The sequence below is a fragment of the Mobula hypostoma genome, chromosome 4 (assembly GCF_963921235.1).
Source record: "Mobula hypostoma chromosome 4, sMobHyp1.1, whole genome shotgun sequence".
Classification (NCBI taxonomy): domain Eukaryota; kingdom Metazoa; phylum Chordata; class Chondrichthyes; order Myliobatiformes; family Myliobatidae; genus Mobula; species Mobula hypostoma.
The window spans coordinates 151,599,293-151,625,003 of NC_086100.1; the positions used below are offsets into that span (position 1 = coordinate 151,599,293).

General features: G+C 40.8%; 1 protein-coding gene across 5 annotated transcripts in view; it reads right to left on the bottom strand.

Annotated features, from left to right (window-relative positions):
- adamtsl7 (ADAMTS-like 7) overlaps nt 1–25,711 on the bottom strand; it is a 554,745-nt gene that overhangs the window by 10,499 nt on the left and 518,535 nt on the right. For 4 of the 5 annotated variants that reach the window (XM_063046729.1, XM_063046728.1, XM_063046726.1 and 1 more), the window contains 4 exons: nt 21,415–21,588; nt 15,131–15,304; nt 13,603–13,782; nt 11,580–11,724 (listed from right to left, as the gene is read on the bottom strand). In XM_063046729.1, coding sequence (XP_062902799.1) covers nt 11,580–11,724; nt 13,603–13,782; nt 15,131–15,304; nt 21,415–21,588 — 673 coding nt within the window. The remainder of the gene's footprint in view (nt 1–11,579; nt 11,725–13,602; nt 13,783–15,130; nt 15,305–21,414; nt 21,589–25,711) is intronic. The other variant, XM_063046730.1, reaches the window with a different exon arrangement.

Consider the following 25,711-nt stretch of genomic DNA (forward strand, 5'->3'; position numbering starts at 1 on the left):
ATTCATTAAGGATCTCCATTTCCTCCTTTGCCTTCATGAACACATTCCCCGAGTGGTCCTATCCTTGGTCGAGTTGTCATCCTGTTCCTCACGTACGTGGAGGATGTCTTGGGCTTTTCCTTAAACCAACTCACCAAAGCTTTCTCATGTTCCCTTTTAGCTTTCCTAACTCCATCCTTAAATTTCTTTCTGACTACCCTATAATTCTCAAGAGCCCTGCCTCAGTTTTGCTTCCTAAATCTTACCATCTTTTCTCTGTCTAAGTGGGATAAACCTATCCAGAACCCCATGCAAGTGGTCCCTAAACAATTTCTACATTTCTGCTGTGTATTTCCATGAGAACAAATATTCCCAATTTATGCTCCCGAGTTCCTGTCTAATACCATTATAATTAGCCCTCCCCCAATTAAGTAATTTCCCATATCATGTGCTCCTATCCTTGCCCATGGATATACTAAAGGTTAGGGAGTTGTGGTCACTGTCTCTGAAATGCTAGCCCACCTAGTAATCTGTCATCTGAACAGGTTCATTGCCTAGTACTAGATTCAGTAAGGCCTCCCCTCTTGTCAGGTTGTCCACATATTGTGGCAGGAATCCTTCCTGGACATACAGTACTGGAAAAAAACTGTACCCCATTTACATCTTTTGCACTAAGGAGGTGACAACCAATATGTATAATTGTATCACATTTATACATATCCCAGACAATATAAGCATCTCACTCCTCATAGCTGGAGAATGTTCTCTCATATCTGATCATCACTGGATGCCATTCACCTTGGCCTGGGTGCACTGTACAGCAGGGAATGTGGTGTGTCCTATTTTCGTTACTCATTGACTTCAGTTTCCCGCACTTTTTCAGCAGTCTCCCACAGATGATTGATGCGGCGTTCTTCCTGGTCTTTACTTCGCAAAATCTAGTTGCACCTCCCTGATGATTACAGCTTGCTGTCTTCTTTCATGTTGGTGTCAAGGTTCAATTTGGAACAAATAGTTTAATTGGTGGCATCTTCTTGTTGCTATAGAAAGCTTGATCTTCCTCTCTCTCTCTCTCTCTGCTTATTCCAGCTAAAAGTTGAAGCTTCCGCAGCATTGCAGCTGTTGGAAGTATTGTTCTGGGTCAGCAGATCATTTGGGCTGGGCATTGACATATTTTTAAAAGCCAAGAGACTGAGGTATGTGTCCATATGTGCTTCTTTTCCCTTTCTCAGAAGTGATTTGGCTTCTTTTACAGCTTTCTCTGTCTGGATTGTGGGTAGTGTGTGAATGACACTCTACAAGTCAATTAATTCTCACTTGGCTACAAACTTCGAAAAGTCACCTGCAGAAAATTGTGCGCCATGTCTGCTGCATTGTCGTCTGAAATATTACATAAGGCAAAGCTGGCAAACTGAATTATAGCTGTAGAGATGGTCGAATGAAATTATTGACCAAAGTACACTAAGAATGTACAAAGGTTTTGCACTGTGTAATTTTGTGTATATATATATTATTATGAATAAAGGTTATTTTTAAAATAAAAATTGTGGTTTAATCAGATGGTCATTTTCCAGTGCGTTTCAAAAATAATTGACAGGTGGATTTTAGCCTTAATTGTGAAGAAATTGGTCTCACCCAAGGTCTGTTCATCCCCTTCAGCTGGACTTTCTCCACACATATGCACACGTCACAATTTTGTGAAGAGTCTCTGATTTCTGTATTTGTTCCTGGCAATACATTTTTTTCCACAAGTTTTCCTCAAGTTGCCATTCTCTCCTATTTCTCTCCTTTAAGTCTTTGGGACCACTACTCTCTTGCCACTGAGAAAGTAGAGTTCATCTGGAATGCAGAATTAAGGGGCCTTGCTCTTGTTGCTTTCTGGCCATCTCTCAGAACAATTGAAGACGGTTTTTGCAGCAATGTATTAAACGATGTGCCTTGCTGTGGCTCCTCCATAAACAGTTCTGCAATAGCTGGCTCCTTCAGCACATTCACTGTCTCTGATTCCACGAGCCTGTAATCTGTCTTTTGTGCAAGAAGATTTGGATGACATGGGTGTCTATGATGTACAGCTGGATAGTGAGATAATCTGCATCATATATCTTTGAAGCTTACAGGAGATTCATTACACTCACTTAAAGATCTGCGATGAGTACATATCTCCCATATGTGTCCTGGTACAATCTTTCAAGCCTAAATATGGCAGCTAAAAGCTATTTTACAATTTGAGTTATTATATCTCAGTATCTGTCAGGGATCCACCTGCATGAGCTTTTGGTTGGCCATCTTCCACGGTTATTGCTCTTATGAACTTGTCTGAGGTATCTGCGAACGAGGTCAGATTTTCCTTTGGTTTTCAAACATATTTCTACCTGTACTGTGACTTTTTATTTGATTCACTGGAATTCTTGCTCATGAATTTTCTTCTACTATCTCCCAAAAAAGTGTTAAAAGTGATCAGAAATCAATTCTCCCTGTCAATCTCCACATGCCAAAATCCATTTTGGATATCCAGTCCTGATGGTTTTTGCTTTGCTCACATCTGTCATAATTTTATATTTTCTTTATTTAATTGAGATATTGCGTAGAATAGGCCCCTCTGGCCCTTTGAGTGGCGCAGACCAGCAACCCCTGATTTAACTCCAGCCTAATCACAGGACAATTTACAATGATCAACTAACCTACTAACTGGTAAATCTTCGGACTGTGGGAGGGAACTGGAGCACCCAGAGGAAACCCATGTGGTCACAGGAGAATGTACAAACTCCTTATGGAGAGTATTGGAAATTGAACCCAGGCTGCCGGTTACTGTAGAGCGTTATTATGCTATTGTGCCTTTAATAGATAATCATTCTTCTTCAGTGCCTTATTCAAATCACTCGGATCCGAGGAGACGATCAACCTGCTTGGTTTATCCATCCACACCAAAACCTAAAGCGTAGAATGTGTACTGGTACCCATAAAATCACTGCAAGATTACAGTACAGAACAAGGCCACAATAAAGAAGTCAGCCATTAAGCTTATTAGGATCTTAGTGACCAATGCACCCCAGCTAGTCCCAGTGTTTCCTCAAGTCATTTCCATTCTTTTGCACGTTACTTCCATGTTCTGTGGTTCTTGACCAACTACAAATGGGAAGTTATACATCCCACAACCTCTTTTCCAAGGAGAACAGTTCCTAATGCAACTAAAGAGCCACATCCCTGGAGGCAGTTTCATAAATCTCTTCTGCAATCACAGTCAGGGTTTCGCACCTTTCACAAGCTTGGAATAAGGTCATCTTCCACCTTGGAACAACTGCAGGAAGCGCCTTAAGTCACAACAGTTGCACTACCATGAGACGGTGGCAGATGGTGCTAATTCTCTTACAAAAAGCAGATTCTACTACTTTTGGCTTGAGTATTACTGCCGCTCCCTCCTCTGCCCAGCAAGGTCCATGGAACAGAGAACAAGCTTTGCTATGCAATCTGAGCTGAATTTACAAGTCCACTGGGGGATGTGATTGAGGCCATAGTGTAGGTGGGTATGAATTTAATTACAGGTTCAATTACACTTACAGATGGCTCCAAAATTACATTATCCAATCTAGTTGAAACGACTTGAATGTGACTGCCAACACTTGTTTTACTGTTCTTGATGCAGTGGAGGGGGCAGTCAATGCTTTCTGCCAGTTACATGAACCTGACCCTCAGACATCATCCGGCAGAGGTTTTCAGTCAAGTTCATATTTAAAAAGGCGCCAGCCTGGTGAAATTGCACCACCACATCACATGTGAGCCAAGCAACCTGGAATAAACTGAGCTAACTGATTTTACAGCCAATGGTTCAAACTGGAGTCCTGCAGACCTCCCACATCTACTTGTGAATGGTGATGGGCCATGTTGTGTCTGTGCACAACTACATATCAATTAAATAATAGCACACATGTGGGAGATGCCTTTAACTAGTGTATTCACATTGCAGAGAGAGGGAGGGAGAGCATTGTGCATGGGTGAACAACAGCACATTTGCAGACAACAGATCAATACGTACTGCTGGGGGGTGGGGGGGGGTTAATGCTCTAAAAGAAATTGATCCATACATTACAGACAAAGAAACAAAGAGAGGAGAGGAGCCTCTAAAAGCATCCCTATCCTTAATGATGACTGAAGCATTCAAGGGTCAAGTGAAGGAATCATCTTGGCTTCCTCCAGAAATGACCACCATCACAGAAGGCAGTCCTCAGGCAATTCAGTTCACCCCTTGTGCTATCATGAAGTAACTAACAACATTTGATTTGGTAAAGGTTATACAACCAGATAATCTCCTGGATGTAGTACCTACTGAATGCTATGCTCCATTTCTAACCGCACATCTAAACAAGCTGCTCCATTGTGGTTATTGGCAACCACTTACTAACAAGGAAAATTGCTGACATAACTCACAAACACCAGAAATTCTGCAGGTGCTGGAAATCCAAAGCAACACATACAAAACACTGGAGGAACTCAGCAGGCCAGGCAGTGTCAATGGAAAAGAGTAAACAGTTGATGTTTCGGGCCAAGACCCTTCATCAGGATTCATGAAATGGTAGCCTGGTGCTCCTTACTGGGGTCCTGTTCAAGGGGTGAGTAACAGGAGGTGTCTGAGAGTTGCCCTCTGGCCTGAGTAAGGTAGAGGTCAGTCCTCCAGACTACTACAACAACCCTCACCCTCCCTTATCTGCAGGTTTGATGGTGAGGTTGAGATTAGTGCAGAGAGAGTGGAGTGCAGCCCGTTCAAATCAAGTGGATTTTGAATTGGAGAGAGAAGTGTTAATGTCAAGATGGTTGATGTCTTGTCGGCAGTTACTGATAAAAAGATCCAGAGGAGACAGAAGACCAGAGCTGGGTGTCCAAGAAGAGGAGGAGGGTTGAAGGTGGGAGCAGGTATCACGTGTGGGCTGGGGAGTCCTTGCCAAAGAAGCAGGCACGTAGATGGAGGTGATGGAAGAAGAGCTCAGTGTCATAGCGGGGGGTGGAACTCACTGAGATGTGGGTGCAGGGGGAGGTATGTCCAGTACACAAATTGTTGAGGTATGTCCTATTCACAGAAGGCAGGATAAATCCAATCTGACTAATTGTTAATCATCACTAAAACAATGGAAGTGGTCATTGACACTGCTATCAAGTAACACCTACTCACCAAGTTAGGTTAATTTTTTTTCCCAGGTGTGATTGAGCCCAGACCTCCTGAACCAAACTGGTGATTTGATAGGGACTGCTCCTTACATCAAGCCAATATTAGCCAAATGTGGCATCAGGGAACCCTGATAAAAATGAAGTCCAAGGAAAAATATTCCACTAGTTGGATGACCTGATGGTTGGGAATTTTATTATCTTAACACTATTGTAATGCCCTGGTTCACATCTTCACTGTTATGCTGTAGGTATTTCATTTAGCAGTTCTGTAAGAGCAGACTGTTCTACTCTTAGCCTGTTTGGGTTATTTTTGAAGATAAGGAATGATGAGGAGTGTATGCCATCCAATTAGGATGGTGGAACTGGAGGGATGATTTTTGGTGAGGGGCACTAAGGTTGGTCTTGGAGCTTTAGTTCAGTGGGAGATGAAGAGAGAAGACAATGGGGAGAAATGGTCATAGGATACGACCTGGTGGGAGACCTGTTTATTCGAGATGGAATGCGAGCGATGTTTGGAAGTTGGTGTGTGCTTTCACGCAGACCAAGGGCCCAGCACGTAAGTGACACAGAAGTTCAAGATGAGCTCCAACTTGTGCACATTTGACTGTTTAATTATAGTGGGCCCTTTTGATTTTTTCTTTCTTTTCTTTACTGGCCGCTTAGTTAGGTAAGTTTCATAAATATAATTCCTTTAGTCGTATGCAGTGTGCTGTCTGTTATTTCTTGGCACTGAGTTGTAACAGGGTAGCAAATGACACAGTAACCACACAAGCCAGGGTCTGGGGATGGGAGAGCCATCTCAATCTCACGGGTTTGGCGGGACCGCAGGGTGTCTTCCCTGGACTTGCACAGCCAAGGAAACCAGTGGGGTTTCACTATGATAATATTGCACAATATTTCAGGTGGTGCCTTAGGTTCAACCATCTTTAGTTGCTGCATCAATTACCTTCCATCCATCCAAAGGTTTGTTTGTTGATGTTTGCACAACCTTCAATTCCAGTTGCAACCCTTCAGCAAATGCAGTTACCCACAATGGGCAAAATTCCCATCACACAGCATCATCCTGCCTTGGAAATATATTGTTAATTCTTCATCATTCTTGGGCCTACACCCTGGACTTCTCTCTCCAAAAGGACTGCAGCCATTCCAGAAGGTGGCTCGCCAAACACAAGCCCATATTGAACAGAATGGTATCATCAAATGTACAACTAACCCCAAATATCAAAGCAAACTGAGTTGCCTGCCGTTACAATTAACTGTGCTTTCATGGTCAGTGGGACAATGGGCATATGCAAATGAAGGGCGGGAGAGAATAAGTGGTTTGTACACATTTGTAAGCAGTTGCTACAAATGTTTGTACATCAATAATGCAAGGACCCATAACTCAGAGGTAGAATTGCCAAGAAGGAAGGTCTGAAGCTTTGTTTAAGATTTCCTTGCAAAAGACTTGAATGAATCTGTTAGGTGCCCATTAATCTAAATGGTAAACAGAATCCAGCAATTAGTACTTATAAAGGTAACTTCTTGTGTTCAGACATAGACAAGTTTGTGTGGTCAAATTTAAATCTCCAAAGCATATATTTAAAAAAAAGATACCTGGAGACATGCCCAGCAATTCCTTGTTTTTAAATTACTAAATAATTAGAAAATACATTGCAATTTAAGGTTTGCATTTGGCATCAATGTCATAGAAAAAACACCATTCTTGATTTGACATCTGAACAAAAATGATCAACTTCAGAATTTTTCTTCCCAATACCAAAGAGAAAACACTCTTATGATCATGAATGTTGTTTGTGATTGTTGGTGTTCTATTCAGTTTGATTGTGGAATACCGTGTAAGTGTTTCCAATCTACCACGAGAATCTGAGCACCCGTCAGTGTAACTCCTGTGGAAGTAGGTGCACAAGGCTTTTGCATTTTCTTTGAAGCTCCATTTATGGCAGGAGATTGCTGAGGGACTTCAGGGTCTTTTTCACCTATCTGAGAAAGGTGGGAACTCCACAAGGAATTAGAGAAAATGACCAATGATTGGTATCAAAGCAGTTAGATGCAATCCTTTCCAGCAAAAATAAAATGACCAATCTAACACCTCACACATGCTAACGAAGTACCACACGACAGCAGGTGGATTATTTTCTTTGTAAATAAAAATGTTGAGCTCGTTAACAAGAGGGCCAGTTTCCAACTGTGGATCAAAGTAACCTGACCAAATCTCTCGAAAGTGAAGTAAAAATAGCCTTCACACTTCCAAGCTCCAGGAAGGGTGGAATGAAGAGCTGTATTATTTATTTTTTGCATGGCTTGCTTTGAAAGGCCTTCTTGGAACTCATGCCAACTCTTAGCTATGGAGAACTCTGTTGAGCTGACGGGTGTGCAATCTTGAGATAGTGTTGGATATAACCTTTTGAAGTGAGGAATGTTGGCCAATAATTGGCCTGATCCTGATGACCAGAATTTAGGGCAGTTGTTTAAACAGGGTGGAGCCCCTTTCAGAATTGGAATCTGCTGCAAATTCTCACCCTCAGCTGCCAATCTATCTATTTTCCATCATCACAGCTGTCAGATTTTGAAGCCAGGAGAGCCTGCCCCTGTTCTTCCACATACTTATTATACTCCAAGCCAAGTCTAGATAGCAATCTCATCTCCAGTTTCTATTGTTTGAAAGCCAGCCTTCCTCATATTTCAAATTGTTAACCTCAATATTTTCAATGGCAGTGTTCTTCAGAAACACTGTAAGCTACATGTGGTTTTAAACAAATGACACAACATTTTTTTGTATCGCAGATGTCTGCAAACTGACCCACTTGTGCTAATGCAGCTTCTTCTTTCATATGTATCAGACGGTTGAGGAAGGTTTGTACTTTTAACACTGGTGGAACTGAAGACAAAATGACAGGGGGAATAATGAATGTCCAATATATGTTTTTTAGCATCTTTGAAAATGCAAATCTATCTTGTTCTCTTCACAACATAGTAAGTTCTTAGCCAATATTACATGGGAAGGCATTTTTAAAGAGAAAATGGAGTTAATTTTCGGCAGGCTTCTCTAATCATGACTCACCGCACTGCTGCATGTGTTACCATATTCTTCAAGAACCACTTCCATAAGATCAAATGTAGTGAGAAAGAAATAACACAGATGTGTATCATTAGGCCTGATCGAGTGAATGAATTTGCCAGCCGATAACTGGCTGCTTGCTTCTATCACTTCTTTTTGTGCACAAGGATAGATAGTGGACAGACATTGCACAGTTGAGTTTGCAGATTAGATTGGAGCCTTTCTTTGTCACTGCATTTTACTCTAATGCTGATCTGACCTGAAATTTGCCACAATTAAATCTAAAACAGAGTTAAAGTGTTTTACACCCAGAAAGATGCACTAAAAGGGGCCTGCCTATTTTCCAATAGGACTGGGTTCTATTGACTACAGTCTCTGACATCTTGCTATGCAACAATCTTAAAAGGACACACTCCCCATGGGAACTGGACGACAGCAACATACACTCTGGCTGTGATGGAGGAGAGACAGGCTGTAGGGGAGAGGGAGAGGAGTTCCGAATTCATTAATGGGACAATCCAATCTACAGTATGTATTCGTCCAAATATATTTTATTTAGTATCATAAATGTCCCCAGATCTCCCACCTCCTCTGGTAGCTTGTTCCACATATCCCGCCAGCCTCTATGTGGAAAAGTTTGCCCTCAGAGACCCTTTAAGTCTTCCACTCTCACCTTATACCTATGCCCTCCAATTTTAGATCCCCTTACTCTGGGAAAAAGACTGTGACTATCGACCTTACCTGTGCAATGTATTATTTTATAAATCTCTATAGCATCACCCCACAGCCTTCTTCATCCCAGGGGAAATACTCCCAGCCTACCCAATCTCTCAGACTCTCTAGTTACAGCAGCGTCCCTCTGAATCGCTATTGCACCACGTCTAGCTTGATCACCTCATTTCCTTTGCCACTTTCACCGAGAAGCAGTCACAAACACAACTTATTCCAGGTAAAATCAAAACTGGACATTGTATGTAGGTATATATTCTATGTAAATATTTCTTAGTATATGGAACAGTAAATTCACTGACAGAAACACAAAAAATGTATTTTAACATATCAAGGTACATAAATGATCTTATAAAGATTATGGACCCTGTGGACAACTTTAAACTGCAAAAGACAATGATGAGCACATAAAGAAATTGAATTGACTGACTTAAGAATTGAATCCCAAACCTCGTCGGGCAAAGAAAAACCTAAGTCATGCTCCCAAGCAGTTTTAATTTTATCAGAAGGGGCTCGTCTGAGATTCATAAATCTGACACGCATAGTAGAAATTAAACCTCTACCCAAGGGGTTCATTTGAAGAAACAAGTCTACAACATTTTTATCAGGTTGTTCAGGAAAATGTGGTATTAAGGGGCTAATGAAATGTTTAATCTGAAGATATCTAAAAAAATGAGTATTCAGTAAATTAAACTTTGTAGACAACTGTTCAAAAATAGCAAACCAATTGTCTATAAAAAGATCTTCAAAACGCCTGATACCTCTCCTACACCAGTCTTGGAATGTGGAATCCTGCATAGAAGGTTGAAATAAATGATTATATAGAATAGGACTAGAAAGGGAAAAACTATAAAGGCCATGATATTTTCTAAATTGGCCCATATTCTCAGAGTATGCCTGATTACAGGATTAATAATAAATTTTGGCAAGTGGTAAGGAAATATAAATCCAAGTAAAGCTGGAATAGATAATTTCTTATAATCATTCAATTCCATTGACACCCATGTTGGACAAACAGACTGATTATAAAAGTAGGACCAAAAGATAATATTGTGAATATTGGCTGCCGAATAATATGAACGAAAATTAGGCAACACCAAGCCACCTTCTCTTTTAGGCTTTTGAAGATGAGCTTTATTAAGTCTAGGCTGTTTACCCTTCCATAGGTATGATGAGATAATAGAATCTAAAGAATCAAAAAAAACTTCAGGAATAAATATAGGTAAAGATTGAAATAAGTATAAAAATTTAGGAAGAATATACATGTTAATTACATTAATTCACCCAATTAAAGACATAGACAGAGGTGACCACTGTGCTATGTGCACTGTGCACTGTTTTGTAAAATTTAAAAGATTATTGAAATTCTCATCAAAAAGGTGATTATAATTCCTTGTTACTATAATACCAAGATAAGTAAAACAATTGTTTACTACTTTAAAAGGGAGATTTTGAAATTCTAATGCTTGTGCTTCCTTATTTATCGGAAGAAGTTCACTCTTATGTAAATTACGTTTGTATCCGGATAACAGACTAAATTTATTAAGAAGTGAAAACATCAAAGGTGAGGAGGTGATTGGGTTTGATATAAAAAGTAACAAGTCATCGGTGTATAGAGAGACTTTATGCTCAAGACTGCCCCTCCAGATCTCAGTCAATTCAGTACAACTGCAAAACGCAATTGCCAATGGCTCGATAGCCAGAGCAAATAGCAGAGGACTTAAAGGGCATCCTTGCCAGGTGACATGTTTAAGGTCAAATGGTGTCTAAAACCAAATTGGCGAAGTTCTATCCTGATATTAGTCCCCGGTGTGACAAATGCAAAGGAGGTGAGGCTTCCCTTATTTATATGTATTGGGCCTGTCCTACTTTGGAAAAAATTTGGAAAGATGTTTTTTTAACTTTATCTTCTATATTAAATTGTCATTTGGATCTGATCCTTTGATCGCTCTTTTCGGTATTTCTCGAGACTCTGACAAGCATTTGATCCCGGCACAACGACGAACATTGTCTTTTGCCTCTCTTTTAGCTAGACGTGCAATACTCCTTAAGTGGAGAGATGTAGTTCCCCCAACCCATGTTCAATGGCTTAGGGATATTATATTTTGTTTAGATCTTGAAAAGATTTACTATTCACTTTTTAATTCGGACATAAAGTTCCAAAAGGCATGGGGACCTTTTCTTGAATATTTTCATAATTCTCACCTAGATTGACAGGTGTATTTTTTTTCTTCCCTTGATAGTCAGATCCTGCATTTCCAGCTTTCTTTGATTCTTTGATTAAGTAACAGGCTGCTTTTTAAAAATTATTATTCATTTCTCTTTTTACTACAATATATAGTTCTGGGGTGATAAAAGTTTATCTCAAATGTCCTTTCAAAATATTTATACTTATAATATAATGGTTGGCTTGGAGTTGGATAGTGGGTGGGTTGGGCGCTTTCCTTTCTAATTTTTCATTTTTAATATGGGTTACTTGCTCATTTGTTAAGATATGTATTATTGCTATTTTTGTTTGTATTGCAATGATCCTTCTATTTATACTACTGATTTTTTTCTTCTATGCTGTAGTTTGTAGAAAATCATAAATAAAATATTAAATAAAATAAAGATTATGGATATTATTGTAGTCAGTGCACTTATACTGTACCTATCTCTGGTATGCACGGGTCGGTGTTGCAAATTTCTCTGTCGACTGGCATTAGGAAGGAATCGCAATTGTTGCTTTGTGTCATGTCATCTGCAAGGCATCGAACCTCCCGAACCCGGTAACCACTTTCACAGGACTTAGAGCACTGAAAAAGAAAACCTGGCTGGAGTAAGATGGAAATGAGTGGCGGGTAAATTACGTTCATCTTCTAATATAGATACTGGGAAAGGAACACTGCACCAGCAGGTTCTAAATGGCTGACTGACCTCATTGATATGGTCATAGCTACAGAATGACACAGCCCCTAAAGCAGGCCATTTGGCCCAAGACAACCTTGCTGACTATCAAGCAACCACTCATTTTATTTTATTTATTTTAATCCTATTTTACTCTCTTCACATTCCTGTCACCCCTCTAAATTGTACCATTCATCTACATACTTGGTACCATTTATAGGAACTAATTATCCTACCAGCTTTCAACTCTTTAGGATGTGGAAGGAAAGTGAAGCCCTTGGAGAAACCAACACAAACACAGGGAGAATATGCAAACAGCATTGACCTGACATTGGTCTGAACTTGGTATGGGTGCTATATTAGTTGTACCACTGTACCACTCAATGAATTGTGTATTGTGCTTTTATAACACTTTGAAATGGAACATGAGAATTATTTTTCAAATATGGAAGAATTCAACAGATAATTCCCTCAGGAAACAAGTAGTTTATACAATGGCCTGAAAAGACCCCTATTTACATTGGATGCTCAACAAGAATCAAATATTACATCTCATCAATGTTCACATTGGTTACAACTGATATAAAAGGAGGCTGGTTGTGGGGATTGCCAGGAAAGATAGCACCATTTCCTGCAGATGGTGATAACCAATTCCTGCTTCATATTGCACCCTGCTTGTAATTGTTGGGTATCCAAATCTGTACAGTGCTCTAGTATATATTTTAGTTACTATAACCACATGTAAACTATTTCAGGTCTGGTATATATCATACTACTATGGATTTTTAATTGTAGTTTATATATTACTCCTGTATAGGCATGGAGTAGGATTTTTAATTGTAGTTTATATATTACTCCTGTATAGGCATGGAGTAGGGCTAAAAGCAAGCTGGAGGAATAGCATCACATATTCCTCCTGGGTAGCCCACAATCCAGCTGTATGAACAATGAATTCTCCAGTTTCAGATAGCCTGCTTCCCTCTAGCTCTTTGCTCTCTCTTTCCTGATCCACCCAATTCCTTTGACATCCACCCCAAACCCCATTGCCATAGGCCCTGCGTCTTTCTCCACCATCAGCTATTCTATCTGCTTATCATCTACTCACTCCTCCACACACTGTTCTCATCTGCCCTCCCCACCTCCCCTATCTGGCTCCACGCTCCACCCTCTTTTCCTATCAGATTCTGTCATCTGCAGCCCTTTATCCCCTCTACCTGTTAACTTCCAGCCTCTTTCACTATCTTCGCTCTTCTCTCCTCCACTTGCCAATCAGCTCTCCTCACCTGGATCCACACTACTCTTGCTCCACCCAATCTTCTCATAAAAACAAAAAAATCTTGCAGATTTTGAAAATCCAGAGCAACAACACATGAAGTGCTGGACGAACTCAGCAGCACAGGCAACATCTATGGAAGTGAATAGATAGTCAACGTTTCGGGCCAACAAAGAGTCCTGAAACAGGGTCTCGGTCCAAAACCTCCACTGTTCATTAATTTCCATTGATGCTGCCTGACCTGCTTAGTTCCTTCCGCATTTTCTGTGTGTTCCCCTTTCTCTCGTCCTTTATATTGGCTGTCACTATTAGTCCAGAAATGTTGGCTGTCTGTTTGCCTCTGACGTCCATCTGCATTCGACACTGCTCGACTTGCTAACCTCCAACAGTTTGTTTTGTATCCATCACCTGCAGTCTCTTGTTCTCTATGGAATTAACAAATTCCTCACTGAGAGAATTCTGTAGTTGTGTACTATATCCACCATTGACAGAATCCCTTAAATATTACACTTACTGCACTCCACTCCGTTGTGTACCATTTGACGTCACATTTCCTCAGATGACAGATTTGCTCTGAAGCTGGTCTCTGTAGATGGGAGCACTGAACATCTTCTGCCACCATAACTTTGTCATCGGTCTTTTCCAGGCAAACTACACTTCGCAGTTGTGTACCATTACTACAGTCTGCTGAGCACTGGTAAAGATCAAGAACACAACTGATTATTTAAGAGTTATGGAACAAAGGTAGATAAATACAGATACATAAAAATCATAAACAGAAGTGATTCTGTAGGTGCTGGAAATCCAAAGTAACATACACAAAGTGCTGGAGGAACTCAGTAGCATCTTTGGAGGAAAGGAATAAAGAATAGATATTTTGGGCTGACATATGATGAACAACCTTGGTCTGAAATGTTGACTTTTTATTCCTTTCCACAGATGCAAATCAGCTGTAATGTAACTGGACAGTAGACTAGGCTCAAAGGACTGGTTGCCATACTCCGGTGCCTGTACTCTATTTATTGCCTAATGAACACAAAGAAACAGATTTAAGGGGCAAATTTCTGTGAGGCTTCTCCAGATTGTCAACAATTAGCCTACAGAAGTCACAAACCCTATCAACAAAGCCTTTCTATGGTTTTTTTTGGGAACTCCTTGTTAGATACAGCAGATTAACTGGAAAATCTCTTTGGAAATTCTCTCCTAGTGCTTCAGAAAAATAACTTAATTGAAGTAAGCAAAAGGAAATAGCCCAGATACTTTCTCTATTTTTGGAAGATTTGGAGCCAACTCAGTGTCCTTGATTTGCACTAAGAGAATACTGCTTTATTCACTCTGGGCCTAAGATCCAAGCAGCTGCAGAATAGAGATGGCCTGAGTCAGGCTGTGAGTAATTTTGAACCCATCCTGTGATGTCCCCATGTAGTCTCTGTGCTTCTGTGGTCGGGCTTGATGTCTCTACATACAGTCCAGATCCCTTTGACCCCTCTTTTGATCCAACCTGTGATGTTTCCAAGTATGGTGTAGACTGTTTGAGTCAGCCTGTGATATTTCTATGGTGAAGTCCGGGCTTGTGATTCAACCTGTACTGTCTCCATACACAGCACAGCACCCCTGCAACCAACTCTTGAAATCTTTAGTTACAGTCTAGCCCTCCTTTATCCAGCCTGCGTGTATTGTTAACCAGACTGTGAATTTACTGTCAACCTTTTCTTTTTTGCTGGATTTATTCTTTTCCCTCAGCTTTTTAATCTCTGGCATTTCTCCAGTGTGGCAATCTGCTTCATAATTGTTGGATTCATGCTAAGTTTTGACTTTCTGACTGACCCTAATTTAAAGTCTAAAATGCGTCAGAATGTAGAGACACATTGCTATTCAATTACACCAAAATACTATTTATGTCAATAAATAGCAATATGTCTCTACATATTGTTATTAATCAATAAATGTTAACTTATCAATTATGATCAATATTTCCTTTTCCACAATATGTAGTGATAATTTAATTGACATGACGTTAGTTTAGTTAATTTGTACTGTACCTGGCTCCATGGTCCTGTAAACCAGCTAAAATTTTCATTGCAAGGACCAATGTTGCAAGGCCGGACATCTGCTGGCTTCTCATTTCCACAGCCTTCCAGAGGTAAACTGCTGATGTGATTCATCAGACACACAACTGATCTTGTCTGGATGCCATTTCCACACTCTGCAGAACACTACAATAAGACAAAGGTCAACCAATCAATTACAACAATCATACCAAAATAACAGCTTTTTCTTGGAGATGCAAGAGACTGCAGATGCTGAAACCTCGAGCGACAAGCAATCTGTTGGAGGAACTCAGTAGGCCAGGCAGTATGTGGGGGTGGGAAGGAGTTACCAACAGCTTTTTTTCTTTCTTAGTAGGAGGGACACGGGATAAAGGTTATGGAATAAGGGGCAGTGATATGCTTCTCTCACAGATCTGAGACATTTCCAATATTCCTGTTGAATGTGTCTGCTGGAGGTATGTCCAGCTGCAGCTCCTGTCAGATCACAAGTGTACATAGAGGAGCTGCTGTTGCATTCACTACAGAGCATTCAGAATGTGTAAAATATCGATGGTATGTTTAGTGAGTCTATCACACCATTGGTACACAAAGAGGAAATGGAGGATTATGAAAAACATAACAGAGATGTCTAGTAGCAACTAAGGTCATATGGGTTGAACTTAGGAGTAAGGGAAGTGCCAATGATTTACTATAAACCTCCCAATTGTCAATAGGAACAAGAGAGATGGAAATGCAAGCAACCCACAAAAAGAGGTGTAAGAGCAAAAAGTTATAGTAGTGTTAGAATTTAACTTTCCCAACATTGACTAGGATTGCCTTAAAGCACAACTTAAATTGGGCCACATTTAGTAAGTGCATCTGAGGAAGCTTTTTATACATATAGATTCTAAACAGAGACAGGGCAGTGCTGGATATTGTCTTAAAAATGATTGTGGGCAGGTGACGGAAGTGTAGGTGGGAACTGTGACACTAATTCCATTTGTTTCAAGGTTGTTATGGAAAGGAATGAGTAGAGCTCTGTTAAATGAAATTTAACCCTGACAAGTACAAGATTATGCATATTGGCAAGTGATTGGGGGGGGCAGGACATACAGTAAATGTTAGGGTTTTAAGGAATGTTAATGAACAGAAGATTTTGGGAGTCAAGTTGATAGATCCCTATAAATTCAAAGTTCAAAGGTTCAATGTAAATTTATTATCAAAGTACATATGTCACTATATACAACCCTGAGCTTCATTTTCTTGTGGGCATACTTAATAAATCCATAATAGAATAATAACCATAATAGAATCAATGAAAGACCATGCCAACATGGGCATTCGACCAACGTGCAAAAGACAACAAATTGTGCAAATACAAAATGAAAGAAAGAAATAATAAAAATAAATAAGCAATAAATATTGAGAACATCAGATGAAGAGTCCTTGAAAGTGAGTCCATAACTTCACTGAAGTGAGTTCACTGATGTGACAAGTGAAGTTGAGTGAAGTTATCTCCTTTGGTTCAAAAGCCTGATAGTTGAGCATGAATAACTTGTTTATGAACCTGGTGGTGTGAGTCCTGAGGCTCCTGTACCTTCTCCTTGATGGCAGCAGCGACAAGAGAGCATGAGTCCTTGATGATGGATGCTGCTTTCCTGCAACAGCACTCCATGTAGATGTGCTCAATGGAGCGGAGGACTTTACCTGTTTATAGACTGGGTTGTATCCACCACTCTGTAAAATTTTCTGTTCAAGGACATTGGTGTTTCCATACCAAGCTGTGATGCAGTAAGTCAATATACTCTCCACTACACATTTATACACATCTATAGTGGAAAACGAGGGTGTGTGAAGAACATGCATGCCGACATAGAATATTAAAGTTGGAATGTTAAGTTGCAATTTTATGAGCTATGGGTTAGACTGCACTTGGATTATTGTGTGCAAGTTTTGGTTGTGAAAGATCAGGTTGTTATGGGGAGAGTTCAGAGGAAATTCACCAGGATATTGCCTAGTTTGGAAGTCCTGAGTTATGGGGAGAGCTTGGATAGGGTGGGTTTGTTTTCCCTGAAGGAAGCTGAGGAGTGATTCATTAGAGGTATGTTAGATAATAGCAGGTGGCACAGCAATGTTGGGGTCAGAATGGTAGCATAACATTTAGTGCATCACTTTACAGTGCCAGCGGTCTCCATCAGGGATTCAATTCCCACTGCTAGCTGTAAGGAGTTTGTACGCTTTCCCTGTGACCTTGTGGGTTTCTTCTGGCTGCTCCAGTTTCCTCCCACATTCCAAAGACGTACAATTAGGGTGAGGGTTAGTAAGTGTTTCCAAACTACATGTGACACATAAAGCTAATCTTCATTTTTTATCTTTATTTAATCTTATATTAAATTATGAGAGGCATAGATATGGTAGAAAGTCAGTCCTTTTCCCATAACACAAAATACTCTGCAGATGCTGGGGTCAAAGCAACACTCACAACACGCTGGAGGAACTCAGCAGGTCGGGCAGCATCCGTGGAAACGATCAGTCAACGTTTCGGGCCGGAACCCTTCGTCAGGACTGAAGAGGAAAGGGGCAGAGGCCCTATAAAAAAGGTGGGGGGAGGGTGGGATGGAGAAGGCTGGTAGGTTCCAGGTGAAAAACCAGTAAGGGGAAAGATAAAGGGGTGGGGGAGGGGATAGGCAGGAAAGGTGAAGAAGGAATAGGGGAAAACACAATGGGTAATAGAAGGAGCCAGAACCATGAGAGAGGTGATAGGCAGCTGGGGGAGGGGGCAGAGTGAAATAGGGATAGGGGAAGGGAGGGGGAGGGAATTACCAGAAGCTGGAGAATTCTACGTTCATACCAAGGGGCTGGAGACTACCTAGACAGTATTTAAGGTCCTTTTCCCATGGAAGGAGTATCAAAAACAAGAGGGCATAAGCTTAAGGTGAGTGCAATGTGTTTTAAAGGGGAGCTATGGTGAAGGGTTTTACCCAGTGTGGTTGATGTGTGGAACTTGCTACCAGTGGAGGTTTTGGCATCAGATACATTCACTGCCTTTCATCAGCATTTAGAATTGATAGAGTAAAGCAGGAAACAGACCTAGTGCAGTCTAATGAGATTAGTGTAGATGGGCAAAACGCTGGCACAGATATGATGGCCCTATTTCTGTGCTGTCCAACTTTATGATTCAATGACTATGTAGCTATACTTGTCACTACCACATACCAGTATCCAGAGATAGAATCTCGCAAAACTCTGAAAGATTACACCTCCTAGAACTGAAACTCTCTAAAATGAAAACTCTCATAGAATAATTTCCAAGAATTTAATTCTTCCAGAAATAAATCCTCCTGTAGGCAGAATTTCCGAGTGTTACAGTGATCAAATCTCCCACACTTGGAAATTCCCACAGGTTAACCCTGCCAGAAATTAAAAACTTTAAAGGTTAGTTTTTCCAGATATTTATTTAGCAATTTATTTATTTAGTGATATAGTATGGAGTAGGCCCTTCCAGCTCTTCAAGCCACACCACCCCTGCAACCCTAAACCTCAATTAACACTTACCTAAATGACGGGACAATTTACAATGACCGATTAACCTATCCAGTATTTCTGTGGACTGTGGGAAGAAACCAGAGCACTCAGGGAAAACCTACGCATTCCACGGGGAGGACGTACATAGACTCCTTGCAGAAAAGTGCCGGAATTGGACTGTGAACTCTGGATCTCCCGAGCTGTAATAGTGTCAGGATAATTGCTACACTTACCCTGCCGCCCATTGGAGATAACAAACGTCCTTCACCTCCCCAACATATTAAATCTTTCAGAGATAAAAAGCATTACAAAATTAAGTGACTCAACATAAAACTCTCAGAAATAGAAGCTGAAGATGAATTCACAGAGATTAAAATCTCTACCATAAGACCTAGACATTTTCACTGAACTGCTGTGATTCCACATGGGCCAAATGGAAGATGGTCACCGTTTTAGCTAAAATCCTCTTTAACTGGAAATTACAGGAAAATGTACATAAAACATGGACAATCAGGGGCAGGGAGAAATGGTACAAAGTTGACAGGTGGAGTTAATGACAATTTGAATCTCACCTTTGCAGCTTCGATGAGCCGCATTAGTCAACTGGGCTTGACATAGATTGTCAGACTGGCTTTTTGAAGTAGGATCTGTTGTGGATATGAGCTGGTCTGCTGGCAAGCACAGGAGATGTTGAGGGGGTGGGGTGGGAGAAGGGTAGTATATGTCCATTGACACATGGTACTGCTGCACAGCAAAGGGAAGCACTCTTCCTCTTCCTAGTTTGGACATCATGGTAAGCAAAAATTGGAGAACTTCCCATTTCCTTGGTGGACTTTAACAATCCCTTAAAGAATTACGAGTTCATTAGACCACCTGTAGATGTGAGCAGTGTGTAGCCGTTGCATGCTTACTCGTATTCTCAATTTGCCATTGGAGTCTTACCCCAAATGGAGAGCTTCAGGTGATTTCCCTTGGGATCAATAAAGTAAGACTATGACTATGATTGTATTCACAGAGCATCATGTCATAGATAGATACAGCATTGAAGCAGTCTCTTCCGCTCAGCTGACCTATGCTGACCAGGATGCCCTATCCAAGTTAGTCCCACTTGCCAGTGCTTGACCCTTAACTTTCTAAACCTTTCCTGTCTGTGAACCTTTCTTTTAAAACACACAAAATGCTGGAGGATCTCGGCAGGCCAGGCAGCACCTACGGAAAAGAGTACAGTTGACGTTTTGAGCCAAGGCCCCTCATCAGGACTGGAGGAAAAAAGATGAGGAGCCAGAGTAAAAAGGTGGGGGGAGCAGAGGAAGAAACACAAGGTAGTAGGTGATAGGTGAAACCGGGGTGGGGGGGGTGGGGGGGAGAGGGGTGAAGTAAAGAGCCGGGAAGTTGATTGGTGAAACAGACAAAGGGCTGGAGAAGGGGGAATCTGACAGGAGAGTTCAGAAAGCCATGGAAGAAAGAAAAGGGGGAGAAGCACCAGGGGGAGGTGATGGACAGGTAAGGAGATAAGATGAAATAGGGAAATGGGAATTGGGAATGGAGAATGGTGAATGGTGAAGGAGGGGTTGCCATTTCCGTCTGGGTAACCCACAACCTGATGGCATGAACATCCATTTCTTAAATTTCTAGTAATGCCTCCTACCCCTCTCCTTCACAAAAAACTGAGGTGCAAAGTGACTTGGGAGTCCTTGTGTAGGATTCCCTAAAGCTTAATTTACAGGTTGAGTCTGTGATGAGGAAGGCAAATGCAATGTTAAGATTCATTTTAAGAGGACTAGAATATGAACGCAAAGCTATAATGTTGAAACTTTATAAAGCACTGGTGAAGTCTCACTTGGAGTATTCTGAGCAGGTTGGGCCCCTTATTTTAGAAAGGATGTGCTGAAATGAGAGAGGGTTCAAGGGAGGTTCAAGAAAATGATTCCAGGATTGAATGGCTTGTCATATGAAGAGTGTTTGATGGTTCTGGGCCTATATTCACGAGAATTCAGAAGAATGAGGGGTGACCTCATTGAAACCTATCAAATGGTGAAAGATCTTGATAGAGTTATGTGGAGAAGTTTTTTCCTATGGTGGGAGAGTCTAAGACTAGAGAACACAGGCTCAGAATAGAGTGATGTCCTTTTAGAATGGAGATGAGGAGGAATTTGTTCAGCCAGAGAGTGGTGAATCTGTGGAATTCTTTGCAACAGGCAGCTGTGGAGGACGTCTTTATGTATTTTTTAGGCAAAGGTTCATAGATTCTTGATTGGTCAGGGCTTGAAGGGAAATGGGAAGAAGGCAGGAGATTGGGGCTGAGAGGAAAATTGAATTAGCCATGATGAAATGGTAGAGTAGACTCGAGGGGCCAAAAGGTCTAATTCTGCTCCTATACCTTATGGTCTTATGGTCTTCATTTGGTTTAAATAAAATTTTGAGCAACTCCTACTGAGTAAACAGAAAGGATGTACCTCTGTTAGCAAAGAGATCAAAACTCAGGGGAATAGATTGAAAATAGAAGGATAAAAGGAGATATAAGGAAAAAACATTTTCATACAGAGGGTGGCAAGGATCTAGAACTCATTGCCTGAGAGAGTGGTGGAGGCAAGAACTTTCACTACACGTAAAAATGTAGTTGGAGTTACAGTGTTGTGATCTGCAGGACTCCAGATCTAGTGATAGGTGGAATTTAAGCTGGTTGGATGTTTTTAATGTGCTGGGTTAAATTGCTTCCCGATGGAATGGTTGTAATATGAAAGGATGTGATAACAGAGCAATATTTTTACCCTTGGACTCCAATCCGTGTGGAACCAACTCTTTGCACATGGGCCCATGTCACAGTTTTCGGTATCCACAGGCTTCAGCTGCATGTTGCATTCTTCATCATCAACTATATCGCCGAGGTTGTCAATGCACTTCACATCCCTGAGTCTTTGCCCCACACCACAAGGCACTGAGCACTGAAGAAAAAATAAGGTTTAAATTACCTGGCAAGAGGATATTCTTGAAAACAAGAATCAGAACCAAACTATTCTGTTCTCACTGTTCTGACTAACTGTTAATAATTTTGACAGCTATCTTTATTAGAAGAGACTGAAGTTCTCTGGACTCGTTTCTCCAATACTATTGTGGCAGAGTAGAGACCATACCTGCTTTAGACTCGGGTAGGAGATCCCAGACCACTCTTTCTAATGTTAATTAGTCAATGTAAATTGCCCTGAGTGGTAGAATCTCGAGTGAGTTACTGAAGATAGAAGAATATCACAATAACACGAGAACTATTATTATATTCTTGGTGGTACAGACTCAGTGGATCGCCTGAGGCTTTACTCTATGATTGTACTATTTTTGTAATATATAACTGTTCTTTAATATTCCTATACGATATGACTCTATTTTAGTTTGCTATTTCAAAGGGCAGGGCATGAGGGGTGACTGGGGTACTGAAGAAAGGGATTTTGGAAAGAACACCTGTGTGCCTGCCTGTCAGTTTATGGTTGAAATACGCAGACATAAGGTAGCCTGAACATTGATGGTACAAAAGTTTCTCAATCCAAAGTTTACTCTACCCTGAATTTTATTTTCCTGCTCCAGCTTTTTCAGACTTGCTCTCCCTCTGATGCACAAGACCATTAAACCTTGACTTCATCAGGGAAACTTTAGAAGGCAGTGAGCTATTGTTTTAGGGACCTGACACCAAAAGGTTTAAGAACCTACAATGACACAAATTACAAGGTAGTATAAATACATGGAGGAATTTAAATCTCCTGATGAATTTTAATCTACAGTTCAATTTTGTAAACTAATGAAACTGTTAATTTTTTTATGCTTCTCCACCCAAAAGTTGAGTTGCCGTTAATTATTTTGTTATACTGTGCCTTTCCCCCCTCTTGTAAAGTACTCTTGCTCATGATAATAGGGCCATAGTGATCTAGTCAACATCATCTAACCTCTTAAATGCTGTGCACCCACCAGACTCAGGATAAGATCCACATTAATGTTGGAAAATATTGTTAGCACAATGTAATTAGAGACATTAAGCAGCATTAAGGGATGACTGTGTGAATTGTGCAGTGCTGCATAATTATAATAATGGGCCCAAAGTGACATCTGTAATGGTTAGGGTTCAGGGGAATAATACAGGCCGCTGTTGACATGAGCTTCCACTATGTGAAATATCCAGCCACTTGTCGACCCTACCAATACGCTGAAGGAAATAAATCTAGGGCTGGCTAGTCCAGCACTGCTTAAAGATTAGATAAAAATTAAAGATTAGGTTTATTTATCATGTATACATCAAAACATTCAGTGAAATGTGTTATTTGTGTCAAATCTAATCAGCAAGGGTTGTGCTGGGCAGCCCGCAAGCGTTGCCACGCTTCTGGTGCCAACATAGCGTGTCACAACTCACTAACCCCAACCATACAGCTTTGAAATGTGGGAGGAAACTGGAACACACAGAGTTAGAAACCATAGAAACCATAGAAACTACAGCACAGAAATAGGCCTTTTGGCCCTTCTTGGCTGTGCCGAGCCATATTCTGCCTAGTCCCACTGACCTGCATACAGACCATATCCCTCCATACACCTCCCATCCATGTATCTATCCAATTTATTCTTAAATGTTAATAAAGAACCCACATTTACCACCTCATCTGGCAGCTCATTCCATACTCCCACCACTCTCTGTGTGAAGAAGCCCCCACTAATGTTCCCTTTAAACTTTTCCCCCCTCACCCTTAACCCATGTCCTCTGCTTTTTTTCTCCCCTTGCCTCAGTGGAAAAAGCCTGCTTTCATTCACTCTATCTATACCCATCATAATTTTATATACCTCTATCAAATCTCCTCTCATTCTTCTATGCTCCAGGGAATAAAGTCCTAACCTATTCAACCTTTCTCTGTAACTGAGTTTCTCAAGTCCTGGCAACATCCTTGTAAACCTTCTCTGCACTCTTTCAACCTTATTTATATCCTTCCCGTAATTTGGTGACCAAAACTGAACACAATACTCCAGATTCAGCCTCACCAATGCCTTATACAACCTCATCATGACATTCCAGCTCTTATACTCAATACTTTGATTAATAAAGACCAATGTACCAAAAGCTCTCTTTACGACCCTATCTACTTGTGACGCCACTTTTAGGGAATTTTGTATCTGTATTCCCAGATCCCCCTGTTCTACTGCACTCTTCAGTGCCTTACCATTAACCCTGTATGTTCTACGTTGGTTTGTCCTTCCAACGTGCAATACCTCACACTTGTCTGTATTAAACTCCATCTGCCATTTTTCAGCCCATTTTTCCAGCTGGTCCAAGTCCCTCTGCAGGCTCTGAAAACCTTCCTCACTATCTACTACACCTCCAATCTTTGTATCATCAGCAAATTTGCTGATCCAATTTACCACATTATCATCCAGGTCATTGATATAGATGACAAATAACAATGGACCCAGCACTGATAGCTGTGGCACACCACTAGTCACAGGCCTCCACTCAGAGAAGCAATTCTCTACCACCACTCTTTGGCTTCTTCCACTGAGCCAATGTCTAATCCAATTTACCACCTCTCCATGTATACCTAGCGACTGAATTTTCCTAACTAACTTCCCATGCGGGACCTTGTCAAAGGCCTTACTGAAATCCATGGAGACAATATCCACTGCCTTCCCTTCATCCACTTTCCTGGTAACCTCCTCGAAAAACTCCAATAGATTGGTCAAACATGACCTACCAAACACAAAGCCATGTTGACTCTCCCTAATAAGGCCCTGTCTATCCAAATGCTTGTAGATTCTGTCTCTTAGTACTCCCTCCAATAACTTACCTACTACTGACGTTAAACTCACCAGCCTATAATTTCCCTGATTACTTTTCGATCCTTTTTTAAACAACGGAACAACATGAGCCACTCTCCAATCCTTCGGCACCTCACCCGTAAACAGCGACATTTTAAATATTTCAGCCAGGGCCCCCGCAATTTCAACACTAGTCTCCTTCAAGGTCCGAGGGAACACTCTGTCAGGTCCCGGGGATTTATCCACTTTAATTTTCCTCGAGACAGCAAGCACCTCCTCCTTTTCAATCTGTACAGTTTCCATGATCTCACTACTTGATTCCTTCAATTCCATAGACTTCATGCCAGTTTCCTTAGTAAATACAGACGCAAAAAAACCTATTTAAGATCTCCCCCATTTCCTTTGGTTCCGCACATAGCCGACTACTCTGATCTTGAAGAGGACCAGTTTTATCCCTTACAATCCTTTTGCTCTTAATATACCTGCAAAAGCTCTTTGGATTATCCTTCACTTTGACTGCCAAGGCAACCTCATGTCTTCTTTTAGCCCTCCTGATTACTTTCTTAAGTATTTTCTTGCACTTCTTATACTCCTCAAGCACCTGATTTACTCCCTGTTCCCTATACATTTCATACAACTCCCACTTCTTCTTTATCAGAGTTGCAATATCCCTTGAGAACCAAGGTTCCTTATTCCTATTCAATTTGCCTTTAATCCTGACAGGAACATACAAACTCTGCACTCTCAAAATTTCCCCTTTGAAGGCCTCCCACCTACCAATCACATCTTTGCCAGAGAACAACCTGTCCCAATCCACGCTTTTTAGATCCTTTCTCATTTCTTCAAATTTGCCCTTCTTCCAGTTCAGAACCTCAACCCTAGGACCAGATCTATCCTTGTCCATGATCAAATTGAAACTAATGGTGTTATGTTAGCTGTAGTTGAATAACGATTTGGGAAGTAAAGTTAGCTGGCAACTTTTTAATTAAGTTTGACCCTTCAAATGATCAAGAGCTACTCTAGGAGGTATTAGCAGGCTGACCATTTTCTGGTTAATAATTCTTGTCTCCAATCAATTCCTGCTTGAAAATTCTTGAAATTCTATTAATTCAGGACAATCCAGTTGTATTTCACTAAATCTGCCTACCTAAACACATTTCTATAGCAAGATGAGATTATGGGATAGTAATTGATAGTTGATTTGCAAGTAGGTCTTTTCAGCAGTGTGATCAACTGCGCAGGAACCAGGCTTGACTGGTGGATGAAAGAATATTGGTTCATGGG